This window comes from Pholcus phalangioides, unplaced genomic scaffold (assembly GCF_987345545.1).
Source record: "Pholcus phalangioides strain wild (caught in Gottingen) unplaced genomic scaffold, Ppha-v1.0 ptg000010l_1, whole genome shotgun sequence".
NCBI classification, from domain to species: Eukaryota; Metazoa; Arthropoda; class Arachnida; order Araneae; family Pholcidae; genus Pholcus; species Pholcus phalangioides.
This window is the reverse complement of record NW_028301603.1, coordinates 40,933,194-40,955,361: the sequence shown is the minus strand read 5'-3', so window position 1 is coordinate 40,955,361 and position 22,168 is coordinate 40,933,194. Positions and strand designations below refer to the sequence as shown.

General features: G+C 40.9%; 1 protein-coding gene across 2 annotated transcripts; it reads right to left on the bottom strand.

The window, feature by feature from the left end:
* Positions 1-9,362: 9,362 nt before the first annotated feature.
* Positions 9,363-20,317, bottom strand: LOC149081478 (uncharacterized). 2 transcript variants are annotated; one of them, XM_089238409.1, is made up of 8 exons: positions 20,090-20,317; positions 19,815-19,933; positions 16,290-16,391; positions 14,735-14,848; positions 14,494-14,610; positions 14,106-14,228; positions 9,689-9,805; positions 9,363-9,580 (listed from the first exon to the last, which is right to left on the bottom strand). In XM_089238409.1, the coding sequence occupies exons 1-8, from the start codon at positions 20,224-20,226 to the stop codon at positions 9,567-9,569; spliced, it is 843 nt and encodes a 280-aa protein (XP_089094535.1). In that variant the 5' UTR covers positions 20,227-20,317; the 3' UTR covers positions 9,363-9,566. The 2 variants fall into 2 exon arrangements, with proteins under 2 accessions (XP_089094535.1, XP_089094534.1); XM_089238408.1 differs by having other exon boundaries at positions 9,363-9,539.
* Between the last annotated feature and the right edge of the window lie 1,851 nt (positions 20,318-22,168).

Sequence of the window (22,168 nt, the reverse complement as noted above, 5' to 3'; positions counted from 1 at the left end):
AGCACAGCACATTCAGTCTGCACCGCATCATCCAGTGTCTGCGCGTACCATTCGACGCCGTTTACAGCAGAGTGGTCTGTCCGCAAGACGTCCATTGCTTCGTCTACCCTTGACGCAGAACCACAGACGTCTCCGCCGCCAATGGTGCGATGAAAGAAGGATGTGGACGGCACAATGGAATGGAATTGTCTTTACTGACGAGTCACGCTTCTGTCTGCAACACCACGATGGTCGGATTCGAGTCTGGAGACACCGTGGAGAGAGGATGCTGAACAGCTGCGTTATGCACCGCCACACTGGTCCTGCACCAGGTATTATGGTATGGGGCGGTATTGGATATCACTCTCGCACTCCTCTAGTACGCATTGCCGGTACTTTAGAAAGCCAGCGCTACATCTCCGAGGTGTTGGAGCCAGTTGTCCTTCCTTACCTTCAGGGCTTGCCCACAGCCATATTTCAACAGGATAATGCGCGACCACACGTGGCACGCATTGTCCAAAGGTTCTTCGTCAATCGCCAGATTGAATTGCTTCCCTGGCCAGCTCGCTCTCCGGATCTTTCGCCGATAGAAAACATGTGGTCCATGGTTGCTCAACGATTGACCCAGATTACATCCCCAGCTGCCACACCAGATCAACTTTGGCAACGCGTGGAAGCTGCTTGGTCTGCTGTACCCCAAGAACACATCCAAACTCTATTTGAATCAATGCCGAGGCGTGTGGCAGCGGTGATCTCCAACAATGGCTACTGATTTTGGCAGGAACCACACTTCACAGAAGTCTATAAATTTAATCATTTGATGCTTGGTCAACATGTTATCTACAAAATAAATATTGTTGCGATATCTCTTGTCTTTCTTGGTGTTGCAATTTGGGTGGCCAGCAGTGTAATTACGAAAGTGAACGACCTAGTTGATCAGGGTGACTGTGAAAGTGATGAAGATGAACCAACGGCGGATGTAATAACGCACAGTGAGGCAGAATAGTGTTTCGCAAAATGTCTCGCGTGGTTCGAATCGCGGCCTAACACTGAATCCGCTTCAATTTTTAATGTTTAAACTATAACGGGATAGGACGGCAAAATGCCAAAGCAAGTTTTGAAGCAATTAAAGATGGATTCATTTTTTTTCTTTTGTGATGCACTGCAACAGGTTTTTGTCGCTGAATTTCAATCTATTCCTTTGTATTATCGAATTAGTTTCGAACTTTTCACTTTTCCGAACACCCTTCGGTCCCGATGTGTTCGGATAATCGATGTTCTACTGTATATTAATTTTTTTTAGACTAACACTCGGCGTTTTTAACTGCTAAAATTAAAAAAAAAAATTCCTCATCCGCATTATAACTGCCGCAGTAGAAGTCACTAAGCCTTGTTAGAAATTGAACCTACACTGCTGGCCACCCAAATTGCAACACCAAGAAAGACAAGAGATATCGCAACAATATTTATTTTGTAGATAACATGTTGACCAAGGATCAAATGATTAAATTTATAGACTTCTGCGAAGTGTGGTTCCTGCCAAAATCAGTAGCCAGAGTAGCCGCCATTGTTGGAGATCACCGCTGCCACACGCCTCGACATTGATTCAAATAGAGTTTGGATGTGTTCTTGGGGTACAGCAGACCAAGCAGCTTCCACGCGTTGCCAAAGTTGATCTGGTGTGGCAGCTGGGGATGTAATCTGGGTCAATCGTTGAGCAACCATGGACCACATGTTTTCTATCGGCGAAAGATCCGGAGAGCGAGCTGGCCAGGGAAGCAATTCAATCTGGCGATTGACGAAGAACCTTTGGACAATGCGTGCCACGTGTCATCGCGCATTATCCTGTTGAAATATGGCTGTGGGCAAGCCCTGAAGGTAAGGAAGGACAACTGGCTCCAACACCTCGGAGATGTAGCGCTGGCTTTTTAAAGTACCGGCAATGCGTACTAGAGGAGTGCGATATCCAATACCGCCCCATACCATACCATAATACCCGGTGCAGGACCAGTGTGGCGGTGCATAACGCAGCTGTTCAGCATCCTCTCTCCACGGTGTCTCCAGACTCGAATCCGACCATCGTGGTGTTGCAGACAGAAGCGTGACTCGTCAGTAAAGACAATTTCATTTCATTGTGCCATCCACATCCTTCTTTCATCGCACCATTGGCGGCGGAGACGTCTGTGGTTCTGCGTCAAGGGTAGACGAAGCAATGGACGTCCTGCGGACAGACCACTCTGCTGTAAACGGCGTCGAATGGTACGCGCAGACACTGGATGATGCGGTACAGACTGAATGTGCTGTGCTATGGTTCGTGATGTGGCTGAGCGATCCGTCACTGCCATACGCACAATACGCCTGTCATCACGTGAAGTGGTGCACTGAGGTGGATGCGATCGAACACGTCGGTCCGTCGTACCCTCCTGCATCAAACGATCACATATCCGCATTACAGTTGTTTGGTTTCGTCCAACACGACTACCGATTTCCCTGAAAGATAATCCACAATCTCGATGGGCCACTATCCTTCCTCTGTCGAACTCGGATACTTGATCAAAAGATGATCGTTTTTTTGGAAAAACCACAAGAAAAACACAATTGCCGTACTTCAAATCGTCGAAATCTCCAAGCCTTAAATAGCGCTTTGAAGTGGCGCCACAGGCGCGCGTGATGTGCGTCTGCGCTGAAATTCTAATCATTTGCATATCTCACCTCCGCTAATGCATGTTATAAATTTCATATTATTTGCATGCTTCCTTCAGGGTGTTGCATTTACGGTGGCCAGCAGTGTATTTTCAAGAAGAATATTTTTCCCCGCTCGCGCGTGAAAACTCCCCACCCCAATAATAACAGATGTAAGGTGGAAAAAAACCTATTATATCGTTTTTGGTTCAAACCATGCATGGCTGGAGTATGGGGGATTTCATGTCCTAGGGGGAGGGGACATGCATGATGAGATCGAATTAAAATATATACTTTCAAGATTCTGTAAATATGTCAGGCTATATTTTTTTTCAGTAAAGAACGGTTTCCCAGAGCATCAGTTAGCACGAGGGTCCATGATGTTGAAAACCTGCAAATGGCGGAAGTCCTTCCACTTCTAGTCCAAAGATCCTTTCTGGAATGCTAGCCATTCTTCAATATATGGAAAAGTCCCCTTAGGCAGAATTCAGATACGCTTATATAATAGGGAAATTAAAGCATTTATCATCTTCACTTCAACATACACTGGTGTAAGAAATTAAGAGATTTTGCAGACTTGGTCGATTATCTCTAGAACTACTGTACCGATTTTAATGAAATTTGATACGTACATACATTGATACAATACAAAACAAAGAACCATTCAATAATTGTAATACACACGCATGATCGTGCGTAACAGTCGTTGGAGTCGGAAGGTATGAAACAGCGGTTGCAGAATAAACAAAAAAATGGGTTAATAGATGGGTTAATAGGGGATATGGTTCCCTCTTACAGATATACAGGTCCCGCAGCGGGATTTCATACTTAACATAAGGCAGTTTATCATTTCCTGTGGCATTTGGTCCCACTCGTTCAGCAACGCTGTTTTCATTCCCTGGATGGTTCCCGGAGGGGGGTTGCGAGTTGCAATTGCCCTCCCCAGAGCGTCCCAGACATGCTCTATAGGATTAAGGTCTGGAGATCTGGCTGGCCAATCCATCCGGCGAATATCCTCACTCTCTAGAAAATCGTCGAGCAGAAGAGCTCTATGTGGCCTCGCGTTATCGTCCATTAAAAAGAACTCGGGGCCAACTGCACCCTATACCTCACACCAGTCACAGTGCCTCTTTCAAAGACGTGGAAAGGTGTGCGGCCATCCAAAATGACGCCTGCCCAGACCATTAAACCTCCTCCACCATAATGGTCGATTTCGCGGACATTGGAGGGTAGGTAGCGGGTCCCTGGTTCTGTTCATATGAACGTACGGTGAGAATCGGTGCTTAGGCTGAACCGGGACTCATCAGTGAAGAGAACGGTCGCCCATTGATCCATACTTCAATCTCTATGCTCTCTGCACCATGATAAACGGATTCTCCTGTCCGTAGAAGTGAGCGGGACGCAAACAGCAGGTCTTCTTGCAAACAGCCCTCTCTCATGAAGTCTTTTGGAAACAGTCACCCTTGATACACATACACGGGTTCCTGTGGCTGCATACAAGTCACGAGGGAGCTGAGAAGCTGTAGCACTCCTGTTACGCCTCGCAATAATCGACAAATGGCGATCTTCTCTGGCCGTCGTGGCTCTTGGACGACTTTGCCCAGGGTTTCTTTCGATGGATCCGGTATCCTGGAACTGTTTCCATAATATGACATGAATGTCGCTCTCCACTTGTTAATACAAGAATAAATATTCTTGTATTAACAAGTGGAGAGCGACATTCATGTCATATATATAGCCCTCTGGTGGCTCGTCGTCCATGAGCTATTAGCTGATCGGTTTCACCGTCCATTGCACGGTTCCGTTCGGCATATATACGCTCTAGCGAAGGAAAATCTCTATCTCCTCTGTAGCTTAGTGGTCAGAGCACTCGTCCGGCAATCGAGGGACCCGGGTTCGACTCCCGGTAGAGGCAGAGATGAGTTTTTTCCTTCCTTAAAAAATTAACATCTCAAGTAACAAATATCTTCACAACATCCAGTCTTCTGTAATTCTTGTTTCCATAAGTTACACACGACGCTGGGCGTTAAATTGAACTCTCTACAAATCTGGACTTGAGATTCGCCTGCTTCTAGCCTCCCCACAATTCATTCCATCATCTAAACGTTGGTGGTTACTCACTTTTGCTGTTACAATTTGAAATTAACCGATTGCTGCAAAATAACACCAAGAAATTCGCCGAGGTGTGCTAGCGAACGAAATGCGTCTTAACTTACGCGCACTTATGAAGCCAGTTTCTCTACTGGCTCCGCCTACACACACGTGTACGCTTACGTATTTGACGTACAAGATTTGCATTTTTGTCTAGAAGCAGTGGTTTTACATTCAGTTCAGTTCCGTTCATGAAATTCGATAAAATATGCAAATTCTCTTAATTTATTTCACCAGTGTACATAAAGGTAGACGTCAGCACCAGCAAGAACACGATACAATCGTAACCCTGACAACATAAATATCGTAAGTCGGAATAACTCTGGGACTCGGGCTGCAACTCTTGGACAGCGGATGATTATAGGTTCCCGAATTTCCAGCAAATCTCACGCGTTTCATCGGTTCGCCGCAACTGGTAGGCATTAGTTGGGAATTCCAAAATAATACCAAAGTTGCACCCCCAAGTTACCCCAGTTTACGGTACGTTATGGGTGTACGCCTCAGTTTTGTGTATTCTTGTCCACTGGTGGTCTTTCATTCCTTAGTACTTCGGGTGTGGCGTTGCTCTTCCTCCATGGCCCAAACCCTCTGGGTAACCAGTTTATATCCCCCCATGGGAACAGAGCGGGGTGCATGGTCGGTTTCGGGTACGTTAATATGTTCACGCATACACTCAGAACACAGATTCCGACATGTACGGATTCTTCTGGAATACCGAGAAACAATGTGTACAAGGCACATATACTGTTAAGGGGCCGTTCAAGTATTACGTCAGCAAATTTTTAGCCATTTTTCGACACCCTTCCCCCCCCCCGTCAGCAAAAGTCAGCAAAAAACTGACCCCCCCCCCCCCCTTGTAAGCAAAATTTCGTCATCAGGTCGTCAAACAGGTCGCGTCCGTGACTATCCACGTCTTGCTGTCCATAGCGAAATCCACCGATCCGCAGGAGGGTTTCATCACCAACCGGTGCAAGGGCAACCACGAGTTACTCCGACAGGCAGGCAAGTACTAGACTTACGTTTCCACAGGAACGAACGAGTCGAACTTTCCGGTGCCAGGCGTCGCAGTCCAGGATCACCAGGATATTATCACATACGGCATCGTTGTAAAATGCCAAGCCAAACAATAACGTCTAGCAATAGCTTCCGTGAGTCAAGGACCCAAACAAGTATAAGCAGTGCTAGAGAAGGGAACGATAAATGCAGGGGGAGCGGCTTTAAATATTCTGATCAAAACCCTAACGCACGTCGATCAGAAGGTCGCAGCCATGCCCAAAGAAGTCGTGAAAACAGGGAAGCCTTATAAGAGGTTCTGTGAAGCAGAAGGTGGAACAAAAACGGAATGAACGCAAAGGTTATGTCGACAACGGTCCCAGGCAGAGTTCTCGAAGGAAGAACTGGTCGACAAAGTTCACGCCACAACGAGAAGGACCGTACCCTGTGCTAGCCCAGAGATCGCCTACGAGGTACATGTCGCTGGTCCGGCCAAATCGGGTGTCTCTGTCAGCGTATAACGTAAAATGTATCCGTAGTGCCATCACGGAAGAAGGGACGACCATTCAAAGTTGGAATTAACAAGAACACTGAACAACTTCCCACAACGCCTATTGGTGGTTCCTTGCCGGGACGTCCGCGAAACCAGAGGATAGTATGTAACAGGCAAGCTGTTGACAAGGATGTACAGTAATACTTTTATTCACTAGACACGTGAGATTTAAGTTGTATCGAAAGACGAAGACATTCTCGAGGAGTTCGATTTTAACCTTCATGACGAAGGGTTGTGTGTGCAGTTTGTTAAATGGTTTATTTAGATATTTAACTCTTAGTGCATTAATTTTACCGTTACCTAATTTAAATAGAGGAATGCCGTGATAAGAGGGGGAAAGGGGGTGAATAACCACCCAGGTTCTTCTATAGTTTCTGAGAATATATTATTACCAAAAATAGAAAGGAAAAGCTATCTCAACAAATCACAGGATACAGTGAATCAAGCAAGACAACATTTCAATAATTAAGAATTTAATTCTAAAAAAATGAACCGTTGGTTCTAGGGGCCTCTTTTGGAACGAATAATATGAATATGACAGAGATATTAATAGCTGTACATGGACATTATCGTCAGATGACGGAGACAGCAAAAAGTGGGGGGGGGGGGTATCCGAAAGATAGGTAAATTTTGAGTACTTTACCGAGCTGTCCCACTGAGGATGAAGACCTCAGCTCATTCTCCGGTGGAATGTGAATTGTCTCAGGAAGACGGAAGGCAGATGTCACTCATTGGAGCGATACGGACGTGATGGTGGCTGACAGGTCACTCATAGATGAAGAGTCGAATTTTCCATCTTCACTGGTGACACCTAGAAACTAGAGCTCGGCACTGGTTGTTGGTCCATGCTGATGTCCCGGTGGCTGGCTGATACCGTTCGTCGGGATGTGTCGCTCTTTTCAGTCGTTTATTGGTGTCTGGAACTGGAGCTCGGCATCTTGGCAGGTAGTAAGGCCACGGCCCTGTCGCTGACCCTTGGCGATACCGGCTTTCGCCACTTCCTCCCGGATGGTTGAGGGAGGGGAGTTTTTCTTTAGTCGTGGGCAGGAGGATTGTTCGGACTTACGGGGGAGTAGGTGGCGAGGGGGGCCACGCAGCTTCAGGAGAGCACGTCCTACCTCAACATCTCTCTGTCCCCAAAAAAAAAAGGGAGCCTCGTCTTCGTCAACTTTTCTCTCGACCTTCAACTTTCCGGCCTTCCGATTGGAGGCGGAGGGGTCACCAGATAGTCACGTCATGTCCTCTCGATGAAAGCGCGCGAAAATGGTGACTCACCCCTGGGGGGGAGAAGAGGAGGAGGGACTAGGGAAGGGAGAGCAAGCAAAGTTTCATGTCGAAACACGATCATGATAGAAATCTGGAATTTTGATTTCTTGATTTTATTTGCCGCTCATGAGCATGGGGGGAACAGAGAAAATGTCCACAAATGAGGGATTTAACAGTTTTGAAATATATAAAAAATAATACAATTTTCAGCCTCGCTGAAACACATAATAATTAATAAGAGTAATTAGTGACTGTGTAGTGTTTGTTTTTACGTGTGGGCCACATATGAACAGGGAGTATTTACGTGTGTGTGTGTGTGAGTATGAAGAATGATATTCACAAAAAATAATACCACTACACCTTCCATTTTTCCCATTCTCCATAACAAGTTAATGCAGAGTAAAGGAATGCTCCATGTTCGTCGCTTCGTATACACCTCACCAACCGTCACAACTTAAAAATTCATTTTCTAGCAAACTATCTCATCATAAAAGTTTTAAGCACCGAGGAAGGATGTTTGCTAGTCCAGTTGACAAAATGTTGGACTATGGGCTGCTAGTTAAGCCTAAATAGCCTGTTTCAAAAGTGTTTTTTTAATCAATTTATAAGACATAAGTTTGTTAATTAAAATTTTCAAAAAAATAACCCATGATATTTTTTATTTCGCATTACAGTAGAACCTCTCGATAACGGACACCCACGGGACCAAACGTTTTGTCCCCTAATGGTGAATCACGATATTCATGGAGAAGCACAATATACAATGGAATCTCGTTTATACGACTCTCACATTTCTACGACGTTTGGCCTTGGTCGCGATTGGTTCTTATGCATTTTAATATTAGAATGACTGTAAAACTGATACGCCGGTGGTTATGCATAACCACCAATCGTCTCGTTAAATGAAGTTTAATTAAATTCCACTGCATCACACACAATCACTTTTACCGGTGATTATTTCCGAATAAAATTGGAAAAAGCAATGTGCAAAACATTTTATAACCTTTTTCTCTTCACAAATTGATATATTAATAAACCAATTGTGATTATGTTTACCCGTACGTAATACGTGCATTACACATGTTTTGCAATAAAAATTGAATTAAAATAAGTGTCAAGAAGATAAAAATATTGACATCCATCTTGTAATGTTGGCTTTCTTCACACGTATCTACAAACAAGCCAACATTACCATTCGAATTCACCCACCTGTGACAATTCCATGATCATGAAATCAAGTAATTAATTGACGACTTATCATTTTTATCATCAAGAGCTTATGATTGAACATAATCTGAGTTTAATATAAATTCTTGGTTTATGACCAAAAACTAATAAATTCAGGTTTGGAAAAAAAAATAAGAGTTTGCTTGTGTGTGTGTGTGGTTTTACTGTCCGCTATCGAGAGTGTATGCTAACGGGGAGTGGAATACATTAAAACCCTATTCCACGGTAACAGGGATAAGAAAATGAAATCACAAAAAATTCTAGCCTTTTAATAAAAACAATTTCGCAAAAAATCGTTTGAAAAATATTTCACTGCAGCATTGCCAAAAACTTGTTGAATCGATGCCTGGACGTGTGTCCGACATTATAGAGACAATCAAAAATGTATTGAACGTCGAAAATATGGTTGGAGACTCGATTGTGTTTGAGTGACTTTATCATTTTGGGACACTCTTTACAATTGATATCCATTAGCAGGTTCGTGACATTCATGCAACAGAGAACACTTATTACAATAAGTTGAGTTTATTGCAAAATGTATTAACACAAAATGTAAGCGTATCAATCGGTACAGACAAACAAAAATCAACTGAAAAATCGTACGCAGAAAAGTGACAATTTTTTTGCTGCTCCTTTCATGATGGTGTCGTATATATCGGTGTCACCGTTGACTGCGGTGGTGTGTTTTCTGTGATGAAAAAAGAAGAGATTTCCATCATTTGCACTGATCTATAAAATTATTTAATACATGAAATAGGAAATGTTGAAATCTAATTGGGATCATAGACTTATTCTTTGGCGAATTTTAGAACAGAGTTCTCTCAAATAATATCTCACTTTTATCGCAGTCTTTTCCACTGAACCCGTTCTTGCATACGCACAAGTGGTCCAAACCAGTTCTTCTATAACAATCTCCATCATTTTTACATGGATTCGGTTCACACGGGTTGATTTCTGAAAAAGTGTGGTTCCGATTTGATGAGCCAAGAACATGTACTTCGTAGAAAACGTCATGAACTGATTAAATGTTTGGTTTAATAAGAAATATATTGAGAGCATGCAATTTTTTTTATTACTCATGAAATATTTCCGGCAATTTCACTGCTAACACTTTCTTTTTTTTCCATTTTGCAGGTGAAAATTGATATTAGACACTTCTAGACAATTCCCTGCCTGCTGCAATGCCCTACGTCGAACTATACTAGTAGAATAAGCATACGCGATTGTTTCCCATTTGTGGAAAATTGTTCTAAGAAATAACCCCAAAGAATAGGTTCTGTATTTAACGTAGCAGTAGTGGTACTTGACATGGTTCATCCTACGACAGACATTATGTATGCGGTGACATAGGAGACCCTAACTCAGGGGTTCTTAACCTATGAGTTACGATCCAAACTTGATTCGCAGGATCCACTGAGATAGGTCGTACGATTTTGGTTGCAATTGTTTATCCACCAGTTCCACTATGGCCCCCACATCTTGAATCCGGGGCCCTAAGCTGAAATATTTGATACGGGGTATGATTCCAATTGCGAAGGCCAGATGGAGTAGTCTAAAGTCATTGCTGAATAAGAATTTTACTTTAGTCCGCAGTTTTAAAATCCTGTCAATTGAAAAGTCGCCAATGGGCGCTAAAATTCCAGGGCATACAGGGTGTCCCGAAAGTGTTAATTCTGCCTTTATCTTATCAACCGTCAGTCGTAGAGGTATGATTCCAATTTGAAAAATAACTCAAAAAGGCGTTCAAAAATCCCCCTGTACCAGTTTTGAGAATTCTTATACGGTCGTCCAGTGATCTAACTTCCAATTAGAAAGTTGATACCCTGTATCTTCTGAGGCCAACAGAAAAAAAAAATCTCATGATTTTAACTGCAATGTTCACTGAAATATCTGAATTCAAAAATCGGAGGAAAGTTAGGAAAGAACGGCAAAAACTCACGGACAACGCTTCTTTCCCTCATTTGAACTCTCCTTTCTCAACTTTTCTACGATTTTTGAATTCGAATTGCTCGGCGAATATTGCACTTAAAATTTTTTTTCTTGGCCTGAGGAGAGACAGGGCATACTAGGAGACGGAGGGAGGGGTGAGAACCACGTGACGGACGGTTTGCGAGATGAAGGCCGCATTAGCACTTACAGAACAACCCTGAATATACGCACATTCGTTGATTAGAAACATTTTGTTGTGATTAGAAATATTTGATAAGAATTTTTTTTTTAAATAAAAATAGAGAGCGATGGGTCGCGAAGTTGATCGAGGCGTTGATTTCGGGTCGCGGCTGGAAAGGGTTAAGAACCCCTGCCTTAATCATTAAAGGGAGAAACGACGTCACACTTTACTGTACATGTTAAGCACGAAAGACTGGATGTGAATTTCATTTCCGAACGTCATCTCTATCTTTGCTGTGGGTGGGACCAGGGCCGTCTGTAAGGGCCCTGTTGATCTCCCCATCGGAACTAGCTGAGAAACTTGACGCGTAGGAAGATCCCAGGAGTACTTTCATAAAGAAATTCAACCAGAAGTACGATGTAGAGGGTCGTCGAAAGCAAACACCGAGGAAATATCCATAGACGTCATCAAAACCAGTGATTCTCCCAGACCTTTCGTGCAGATGAACAGATACTTCCCATGATCAGCCTGGATGAACAGCGACCTGTAAGCTGCTATGGATCTGGATATCCGGGGGTAATTAGAGTGCAGTGTCCGACCTGTAATCCTGAAACGACAGCGATAACCGCTCAGTTTGGTCAGTTGGAACTGAATCTATGCTCTTCTGTAACAAAACCCGTAGCATTGTTAAAAATTCATGTAAATGGCAAAGTGGGAACTGCCTGTGCCGACAGCGGTGCTACGCATTGTGCCGCAAGTGATACTCTGCATCGTATTTTGAAAGAGCAAAACGCCGAATTCCGTCAAGAAACTATCGAGATGCGTCTTGCAAACGGACAGCAATCAACGGTGAATGTGTTGACCACAACGGTATTGGTCAACATCCAATGGAAGCGACTAAGGACGAAATTTATAGTTCTTCCTGGAATCGTCGGTAACAGAACTCTTTTGGGAATCGACTTTCTAGAGAAAGCTGGTATCGTGTTGAATCTCAAGCGAAGGCAGCATCATGGGCCCCCTGGCCAAATGATTTTCCTGAGGCCCTACCAGGCAAATTTTCGAAAATCTCAACCGGATCCCATTTTTGCGAGGCCCCCCTTTTCTCTTGAGGCCCCCGGGCCGTGCCCGGGTGGGCCCATGCCTTAAAATGGCACTGGGTGGGACAGGGTATCCAGTCTTTCATACTTTGCCCAACCATTATTTTTCATAACGTTACTGAACTATCTTTCATCATCCAAGATTCTCAACTTTTTCTACTTTATTACTACAATTATTCCCTGTAAAAATGTATAGCAGGTTTATGCGTATATAATGCTGTATAACATGGTTGGCCGACTTTTTGTCTGCTCGCGGGCCGCATCAAGGGCTCCACACCGGTGTATCAGCTGCACCATCAAAATAAACCGTAGAATGAACCAATCTTCATGTGCGGGTTGTCCTATATAAATCCGTAAATCTTTTAAAATTTCATTAAAATTGAAGTAATGCAGTATATGTCAAGGGTGTTAAAAAAAAAAAACCCTTCAGGAGAGTGCGGGACACTATATTAGTTCGAAAACAATTCGCGGGCCACTTAAGTAATCTGTCATACCGCCACGGGGATTACATAAGCGATCTGGAACTGCTGCCGCGGGTTACAGACGTGATCTTTAAATATGCGGCGGATGACTTAAATGATCTGTAAATGTGACGCGTGCCGCTTGAGTGATTTGGAACTGTGTCGTAGGTTACTCAAATGAATAACACGAATCTTTCCTTGGAGCTCGTGTGCACTGAAGCTTACGTTTACATACAAATGCGGCAGACTCTGGGGGGGGGGGGGGTGGCTGCAGAAAAGTCCTTTAAATGGCATGTCTTTAAGTATATAGAATCACATTATTTTGATCGTATTTCAGGTTCTAGTTGACATTCACCAGAACCTTTTGTCTCAAAACATTCAGGAAAATATACTTTACTAGCTATAATACCCGGCGCTGCCCGGGTTTTCTTCAATGAGGCTTTTTTGGATCACGTGATATCTCCCTCTCTTTTTCTTGAGGGACATACAAACCGTGTCCAAGTTAACCAATATGGCGACCTGCGCGATTCATGAAATAAACAAATCCAGATTTACACAGGAACATAGAAACGAATATATATATTTTTTCTTTTTTAAGGGGTGCTAGGTATTTCGATCCCCCCCCCCCCGAACTTTAAGTTCTCCATCTGCCTGTTTCAGCTTTCAAAAAGGTTTAATTGAAGCTGTGGAATTTCTTCGATGTACTTTACGGGCCCATAATTAATTTTAAAACGTCCTAAACTATGAATTTATGCAGTTGAATATAAAAAGATAATACGGAGACATTAATTTTTGCTTGAGAAGATATAAATAAAAAGTTGAAATCAATGTTATTGCATGAATGTCCAACTCAAAAGTAGGTCCGGCTAATTACTTCATATTTGATCTCCTGGGCTTCGTATATCTCTAATCGAACTCAATATTTCAGAAATCTAGAATTCAATACAATTTTTAAAATTATGTATGTGACAGAAAACTCCACAAAATTTCAGCATTTCTACAGTAAAATCGGCAATTTTAACACTGATTTCTATGGGGCATCATCCTTTGCCTTACCCTCAAAGTGATGCTGATGATGGTGTCTATTCAAAAAGCTCTCATTACTGGGAGGATTGAATAAAGTGGCAAACCATTATAAAGACATAAATATTATACATATACTAACAGGATTAAAGGAGTGACAAACCGTTGTAAAGGCATATACACGTCTGAAACGCGTTGCTAGGGAACCACGGTAACCAAAGTAAACGTTCGGAAAGTGATTGTTGAGGCCCAAAAACCATTGTTGCCGGACAGTTTTTTGCCCATTTGGGGCATTTGCCCTGGGCTGACGAAATTTTAAAGTAGCCCATCGTTCAAGCCGGGTCCCATTTGGTATATATGCAAAATTTGGCGACGATCGATCTAAAATTGTAGATTTGTATAGAGAACATACACACACACACAGAAAATCAATTTATATATATAGAAGATTTAAGAAAAAAAAATTGAGTTTTTGAAGGTTCAACAGTCCTGTGCACTCTTAATAATGTCAGAGAATATTAGGTTAAGAAATCTCGAAGGAATATAAAACGGGTCATTCAAACCTGTTTCGCAGTGGGCGCCCGTGCGTGTTTCCGGACATAAGCAGGCAAAAACGTTGTAGCCATCTTGTCTATAGCAAGTTGCTCCGTACCAGCAAGGGTTATAATTGACACATCCGTGATCAGCTTAACACATGAAATGTAGGAGTTGACATTACACACAGAATATAGGCATATCAGGTAATTTATAATTATTAAAAAAAAATAATAATAATAACTCAGTTTAATATACACACGTTTGGCAGACAAATGCCAACAGTGGATATGAATGTCAACAGAATATCAACGGTGGATAAATGTCAAACGTGGGCAACCGTCAACAAAAGGCTTATTTTTGAGATATTTCTCGGATCGCTTATCAATTCATAGTATCGTAAAACCAATGACTCACTTATTTCGCAACGGTCTCCGGTATAATTTGGTGGGCAAACACACCAGTAGGCATTCCCTTCTCTCCACCAGCAAACTCCTCCGTTTTCGCAAATATTGTTTTCACAGGGGTTAATCTCTATCAAAATATTCACAGACAACGTTTAAGATAGAATAATTATCCAGACAAATATTTCGGGGCACACATGTATATATAACTCTCTGAAACCTTGCAGGCGTTTCAAATGAAAAACTTACGATACCTGTTTTGCAATCTTCCCCGGTATAACCTCGGGCACAAGCGCATTTGAAGCTCTTCAGGTCAGCGCTTCTCCAGCACGTGCCTCCATTCGCACAGGGATTTTCATAACATGTATCTGCAACACATTACCAATATAATACATAAGTCAAAAAAGTAATTGGTTACATCAGTGGTTCCCAGATACTTCAGGTCTTAAACACCCCGTTCCCCCCGGAAAAAAATGGAGTTTGCCATGGACCCCTATTTTTAGCAGCAGAAACTACAGGCATCTAGCATCCTGTATTAGGACATTCTATCAAATACTAGTAAATGTGGTTCGATAGCAATGTCATCTACTGGACTGCAAAAGAAGTAAAACAATGTGTCATACTCCCATCGAGAGATATCACCACATGTAAACTTTTTGTGCATAATATTGTTATCATAACAATATCACTACTGCAGTCTACCAATGCTGCAGAACTGCTATTGCGCGTAAATTTAATTAAAAACTTTCTCTTTTTAAGTGACTGTAAGCGTAAATAATTTCTAACATTCAAGTCTTGAATGCGTAGCTCTGCATGGAGATACAAATCATTCTTTTACCACTTAACAATTTTTTTTGTCATATTTCGTCAAAAACTAATCACATTTTTGATAAAAAATTCTGTATTCAAATCGATTACATAAATTAAAAAATCCGCAGTCAAAACTGTTACAAGTATCGAATTTATTAATTTATGCTAATTTTTAACTACAGCGAAAAAAAAGTCATTTTCACTTAAAGTTGGCTTTTTTCCGAACAACTAACTCAACGAAAAGCAGTAAAACCAGACCTTGAAAAACGGGTTTACACTAGTTTTGCGATCCAGATTTTACTGGACAACTAGAGCCGTCTATTAGAAATACTGCAAACTAAAAAAGGCAAAAAATATATTGCCCGAGCAGCGCCCGGGCAAATCAAATACAAATAGTTTTTGGATCGGACGAAATAAAACTCTAACGGATGATCAAACATCGAAGTTCGAGATTCATCTCAGTAAAAAAATGCCATATAAATATTTCTGCAAAATTTCGTAATTTTTGGTGTAGTATATATAGTTTTCTTTCAAATCTTAAACGGATGAGCTCAAAAACTGCAATTTGTTAAAATCGCATTCTGTCATGAATAGTCAGTAGGTTTTTTTAAATGTTATTGACGAACTCAAAAACATCTGCAACCTCATAAAATCGTAATAATCAATACCCGCTTGAAAATTTGAAAAGTGTACACACAGCAAGATGGATAAAAAACTCGTTCACTTTCTCGATTGCATAGGGTTATATCACTGTGCAGTTTAAAAAAACGCCTAGTTATACGTTTAGTGTACGTTCTTTGAATTTGTCAGGATTTTCAAGTGACGTCATCAATTGCTAAAGCATTATAACTCATTAATTATGGATCAGATCAAAAAACGGAAAACACTTTTCCGTATTAGTTTCTCACAAGGAATCACGTGTGTAATTATTGGGCGGTCGATAGTTACCACCCTGTATATGCATGATGAAAAAATATTATGGTTATATATCATACATACCTGTAATGCATTTTCCATCCTTCATTTCGTATCCACTTTCACAGTAGCATTTTTTCGTATCGCGAAGCGAACAGGTCAACACTCCTTCTCCACAATCGCATTCTGTAAACAATAAATATTCAAAATTTATAATTTCAAAGAAAAAATGAAACTAAATTGTAAGTTTTGCTAAATTTATAAAATTACATACTTTTTAATGCCAAAGCCAATAATTGGTCAACTCCCGGTGTGGCCGGTGATCCCTAGCCGAAGTCCGATAACATAATACATGATTTGGGATCATGGTCAAGTCGGCGTATTTTTCCATGACAATTATGTCCATGCTAGTTATGGCAACCCATCAAACCGCAGTCACTATGCGGTAGTAATTTTTTTTACTCTAAATTTTGTCAGAAAAAACCTTTGCAGTACAGTCGAATCCCGTTATAACGAACTCCAAAAGACCACAGAAATCCCTCCGTTATAACGAAATTTCGTTATAAAGGAATTCCAGGTTTTAGCATCGTTCCTACGTAAACTTATGAGAGGGATTTGAAAAGTTTTCGTTAAAACTAGATTTTCGAATACTAACGGTATTCGTTAAAACGGGATTCGACTGTTTTTGCTCTCAAATTTCTCTTTTATTTTTTCCCACATGTCAGATGGAGCTAATCCAATACAGGTACTATATATAGACATGTATCACACGTTGGCGATTAAAAAGATTTTAAAGAATGGATTCGGCTCCTACCGAGCCATTTTACATCAGCACACCCAGCTTTGACCAGGGATCTCCGGCCACTTCACGAAATGTTCGGCAAAGGCCGAATCATTTGTGCATTTCGGACTTTCACCAAAACTCTTGGCCAATTCACGAATGGGCCTGCCCCGTCGCGAATTGGCCGCACATCGGGGTTTGGCAGTAACATACATATATTGTGGTAAATGTGATAAATCGGTTAATATAACCGGTTATTATGCATAATACCAAACATGGTTGGTAAATTTGATAAATACTGAAAGCACTATCACTTTTACCGGTGACTATGATAATAACCACAAGCGTCGTTGGTGAATGTGCTAAATATTTGGAATTTATCGCCTTTATCTGTTATGCATAACACCCTACTGTAATATTGGTGAATTTGATAAATGTGGAAAAAAAGTTCCAAATGAGTCTAGTATGTGCGATGGATATGGTCGGACCTTGATACAATGATAACAAATTTCACGATCGTACCCCGATAAATTGATACAATACTATAATTATTATAGATAGTACATCATATAGTACTATTTATCATGTTTACTAACGACACGACGCTTGAAAATTATGCATAATCACCGACAGTGATCAATTCAGGGAATTTTTTCAAATTTACCAACGACGCTTGGGCACTAAGCATAATCGCTGGTAGCAGTGATAAATTTAGGGAAACTTATCAGACTTACCGAAATGCTTGAAAAGTATGCATAATAACCGGTTATTATGGATAGCAGCCGAATTTGTAATATATATATATGACCAATTGATATCTGATGCCAGTGTTCAAAGTTGTTTGGCGTGAATACGTGTTGTAAATCAACTGTCTGCCTAAACCGACGGCGTTTTTTTTTTTAAATTGGCGCAACGAAACGCCTTGAACGCCCATACATCAAAGAAGTACAGCGATCTCTCATTTATAAGATGATACAGTGGGATTCTCTCAGTCAAACATGTAGGTAAAGCCAGGTTTTCCAAGGACCAGGTTTTCTGTGCCGCGTGCACCGTGAATCGCCCAGTGCGACACGCAGTCCACTCACCAATAAGAAAAGTGGTATGACTGTTTTCCTACAGAGCGCAACAAGCCTCACGCCAGCGCTTTACGTCAGGCCTGATCGCCCGACTGCTTCTGAAGGAGCCAAATGCGTCGTGCACCGCACTTTTCGCCGATCTTCTGTTCATTTTGGCTGTGTTTTCTTTCCTCTTCCTTTCAAACCGGAGCATTCAGACGACCTGAATAGCTGATGCCGGGCCGTATACTGCACTATACAGCTGACACGCCAAGCTAGGAAAACACAAACGCGTAGCGTGATTATGTAACACGTTTCTGCCGATGCGAAATGGTCCAATTCGATTCACGCGGTGCAAAAAAAACCTGATCCTGGGAAAACCCGGCTTAAATAAGGCTATTTATTTCATTTGTACGTCTTTTTTTCCTGCTAACTTGCACGCGACGCCTAAGTACGAGACTGCTGTTTATGGAATATTTACGAGTTTTTTTTTTGGCATTTGTGTGTAGATTGCGTTGAGAAATAATTGAATGCTACCACACTGGTGTTGATGGTAAACCTGTTTACAGCTCAAAAATGAATGGCAAGGCTGCTTGTCCCTTTCAGGTGCCTTAGTTTTGAATAAAATCTTGCGGTCATTTCATTTTACATTCCAGGAGTTACGAGATTCGGTCAGAAGCCAATAGAATCTACAGCTTGATCTGGTTCGACAAAATCCCAAGATGCATTCCATTTACTGCAGTAAAAGAAGTAAAAAGTCTGTATTGTTCCGTATTCGTTTTTATATGCATAATAAAGCACCCGACATCGCCCAGCTCCCTCATCCGGGCAATGGCTGAAATTGACAATGGTCGATAGAGCCTGGGCGGTGCACGGAATGAAATGAAATGCTCCGTATTCGTGGCCGTTTGAATGACATAAACCAGTGGTTCCCCAAACATTTAGGAATGCGACCCCTTTCTGAGAAGAAATTTATCGATGAACTACAATGACAATATGTTACAGTTTTCAGGGACATTCCCGATTTTTTTGCTAGCAAATGCGCTTTCCAGAAAGCACTTTTTGGGATACGTATTTCTCTCGGTTTTAATTTGGTGATACTGACTTTTAGCAATATTTTCTATTTGTTTTTAATAGTATTAAACACATATATATATATATTTATGTAGTTACTATTCCGTTTGCAAGTTGGAAGTGTAGTGAGGTATATGCTTCTTGATTTTAACATACAGGATGATTCAGAGAGAATAATCAGAATTCAAAACGAATCTTTACTTGAAATCGACTATTGATATTGTTCATAAAATTTAAACACATTTCTCCCCTCCCTTTATATTCATATATGACTTAGCATTCTATGTATTGTTAATTAAAAAATATATATATGTATATATATATATTAATTCTGAAATAGGATGATTCTCTCTGAGTAATTCTGTATTTACTTGACATATTGATTATTTTACAGGTAGAATTTGATAACATTACATTGCACCTTATGATGCATGGTAAGTAGCAGACCTGAGTAAAGACATTTTATAATTTTGACGTATTCATAAGAGACGTTGCGAAAAAAAAATATATATTTTGGACGTTTTTAGTTTGGAGAGTTCCTCACGACAGCTTCCTCCCCTCCAGTTTAAGAATGTGACTCCCGGGGGGGGGGGGGGTCAAGACTCACACTTTGAGAACCACTGACATAACCCACATGATTTTTAAAATAAATAATATAGTGAAAGCAATAATATAGACAAAAGTCAAGTTCATAGATACCTTTACAAGAGTCAGGCCTAAAGCGGATACTCATAAATCCCATTCCTCGGTGACATATGCAAATATTGCTACCCGATACTGGGTGAGAGACAATTTTTCCTGGGCACTTTTTCTTCCAGCTAGAAATGTAAATGATATTCGTATTAGTTTTGTAATATGTGAACTAGCTAAAAAAATAAATAAATAAATAAACTGGTCATAGCGGCAGTTATTACAACGTGCTGCAGAAAGAGGGGAAGAAAATCGGCATATTTTCATAAATGATAGAAGTTTACTCTTCGATATATAAACGATTTTTCACGAGGAATCTTATTTCGTCATCGCTGAAGTCATCTGAACTCGACACAAATTGCAATCCAGATGCGATGATGACGGCCAGTAACAAAACAAATGGCATTTCCCGTCGAATCATGTTGAAAAATGGTGTTTTGAACACGGTCTGAATCTTTGGGAGAGTGACACAACGTTTTCTCGTCTATAGGAGATCTTCAGAAACAGTAATAACTTAGTAGTTAAGTGAGAGAAATGAAAAGATAACTTATCGAAAGTTGGACTTCTGAACCGCTTGTCCTACGATTTCACCTCTTCCAATGCAAAACCAATCCCACTGATAATGCAAATGCTTATCTCGTAGTCTCTGCATCTTTCGATTTCTGTTCATCCCGCTAATGATATTTCCGTCGTTCGCACTCTTATTACAAATACCGTATAAACGCGGGCTGCTTTGAGATTCTTCTTTGCCCCGGAAACGATAAAATGATAGAACGTACTCTAATTGCTGTAGGAAAGAAATATTTTCTGTAGTACTTGCTAAAAAGGCGGTACTAAGTAAGGTAACTGGGGTGGGGTTGCAATCCAGTTTGCCCAGTAAAGTAGGCGCCTGATTAGTAGGATTCGTACTTCTACGTCTTTGCTTTTTTTTTTTTTGCATATTCCGCTATTTTTACGTGGCAGAGCATATTTTTTAAAATTTTAAGACATATTTTGCATATTTCATGATTTTCGGTGTAAGAAGTACATTTTTCCTCGCTATTCTAGTCCCGCTTTAGACTGGTTTTTACGGTTCCTGCCTCTGACGAGAGCTCTCGGGGCAATAGGATTTTCATGCTAAATTTTATGCTAAAATTTTTATACTAAAAATGAAACGTCGTTGCCGAAGAGTAAAAAATCCTGAAATTCAGGTTTTTCAACCAATCAGCAATGACTTTGAATTTTTAAGGATATAAAAATACCCTTCAATGACACTGGTGTGTGGTTGTAAATGCATTAATCACCTGAATCGGTGTCGGTGATGGTAACTCGTGGGAAAAAAATTTGCTGAAATTTCCAAATGGAGGAAATTTTCTAGCGTTTGTAGGAAATTCTGAAAGTTTTTAATCGAATAAAAAAGAATTATTTATTTATTTATTTTTAGTTTTGTGCAATGTTTTTCTGAAGCTAAATACAGTACTTGGCTAGGTATTTTTACCTACAGATGGCAGCACATCAATTCTGAATTCGTAGGAAAAACTCAAAAGGGCAATTTTCCCTCGATGAGATTAGTTGGAAAAACTAAGAATTTCTGTGCATATATAATACGTAATGGTTCAAAATAGTTTAGAATGCATCAATACACTTCTTATTATGATATTACTTTGCTAAAACTAATGTTATTTGAGATGGGAATTTTAATCACAATAAAATCCTTTATTCTGCCCGAAAACATTAATTGAAAATTTAAGCTCTGTTAACATTCAAAATGCGCCTAACTTTGGCGCAGCATTTTGATGGGTCAAAGTAGGTCGTATTTTTGTCGCACTTGGTAGTTGTCTGTGAGTACGCTTAACAACATAATATGCATTAATTATGGTTATTTTTTAAACGTCTACCCTATTTCAAGTTTTGAATTTCACACAGAAAGATACCGTATACACCGTAGTATATTCCGTATATACCGTTGTATACAGAGTATATACCGTTGTTTACAAACGGTAGCCCGGAAGTCGAAGTTGAACAGACTACTGTAATTATCAAATTCGAAACTGTTTACATGCAATTAGATCTGGTGAAATGACCCAAAGGCAAGCTGCAGAAAACTTTAAAATATCCCGACGCACAACTAAAAACAAACTAAGGGAGTGATTAACTTTCCTGACACAGGGGTACAACAAAAACGGCGACATGACGGCAGAAAAAATCACTACCACAGGGAGTCTACCCCCATCGAGGGGTTAGCGCACCAACCTCTCGATGAGTATAAAAAGCAACCCTGCCGTTCGGAATCGGCAATAAATTGTAGGTCCCGGTATAATTAGCCCTCGTGTGCAGAAAAATGACCGTGGTTTGACAAAAATGATCAGGGAGTGATTGGCCGG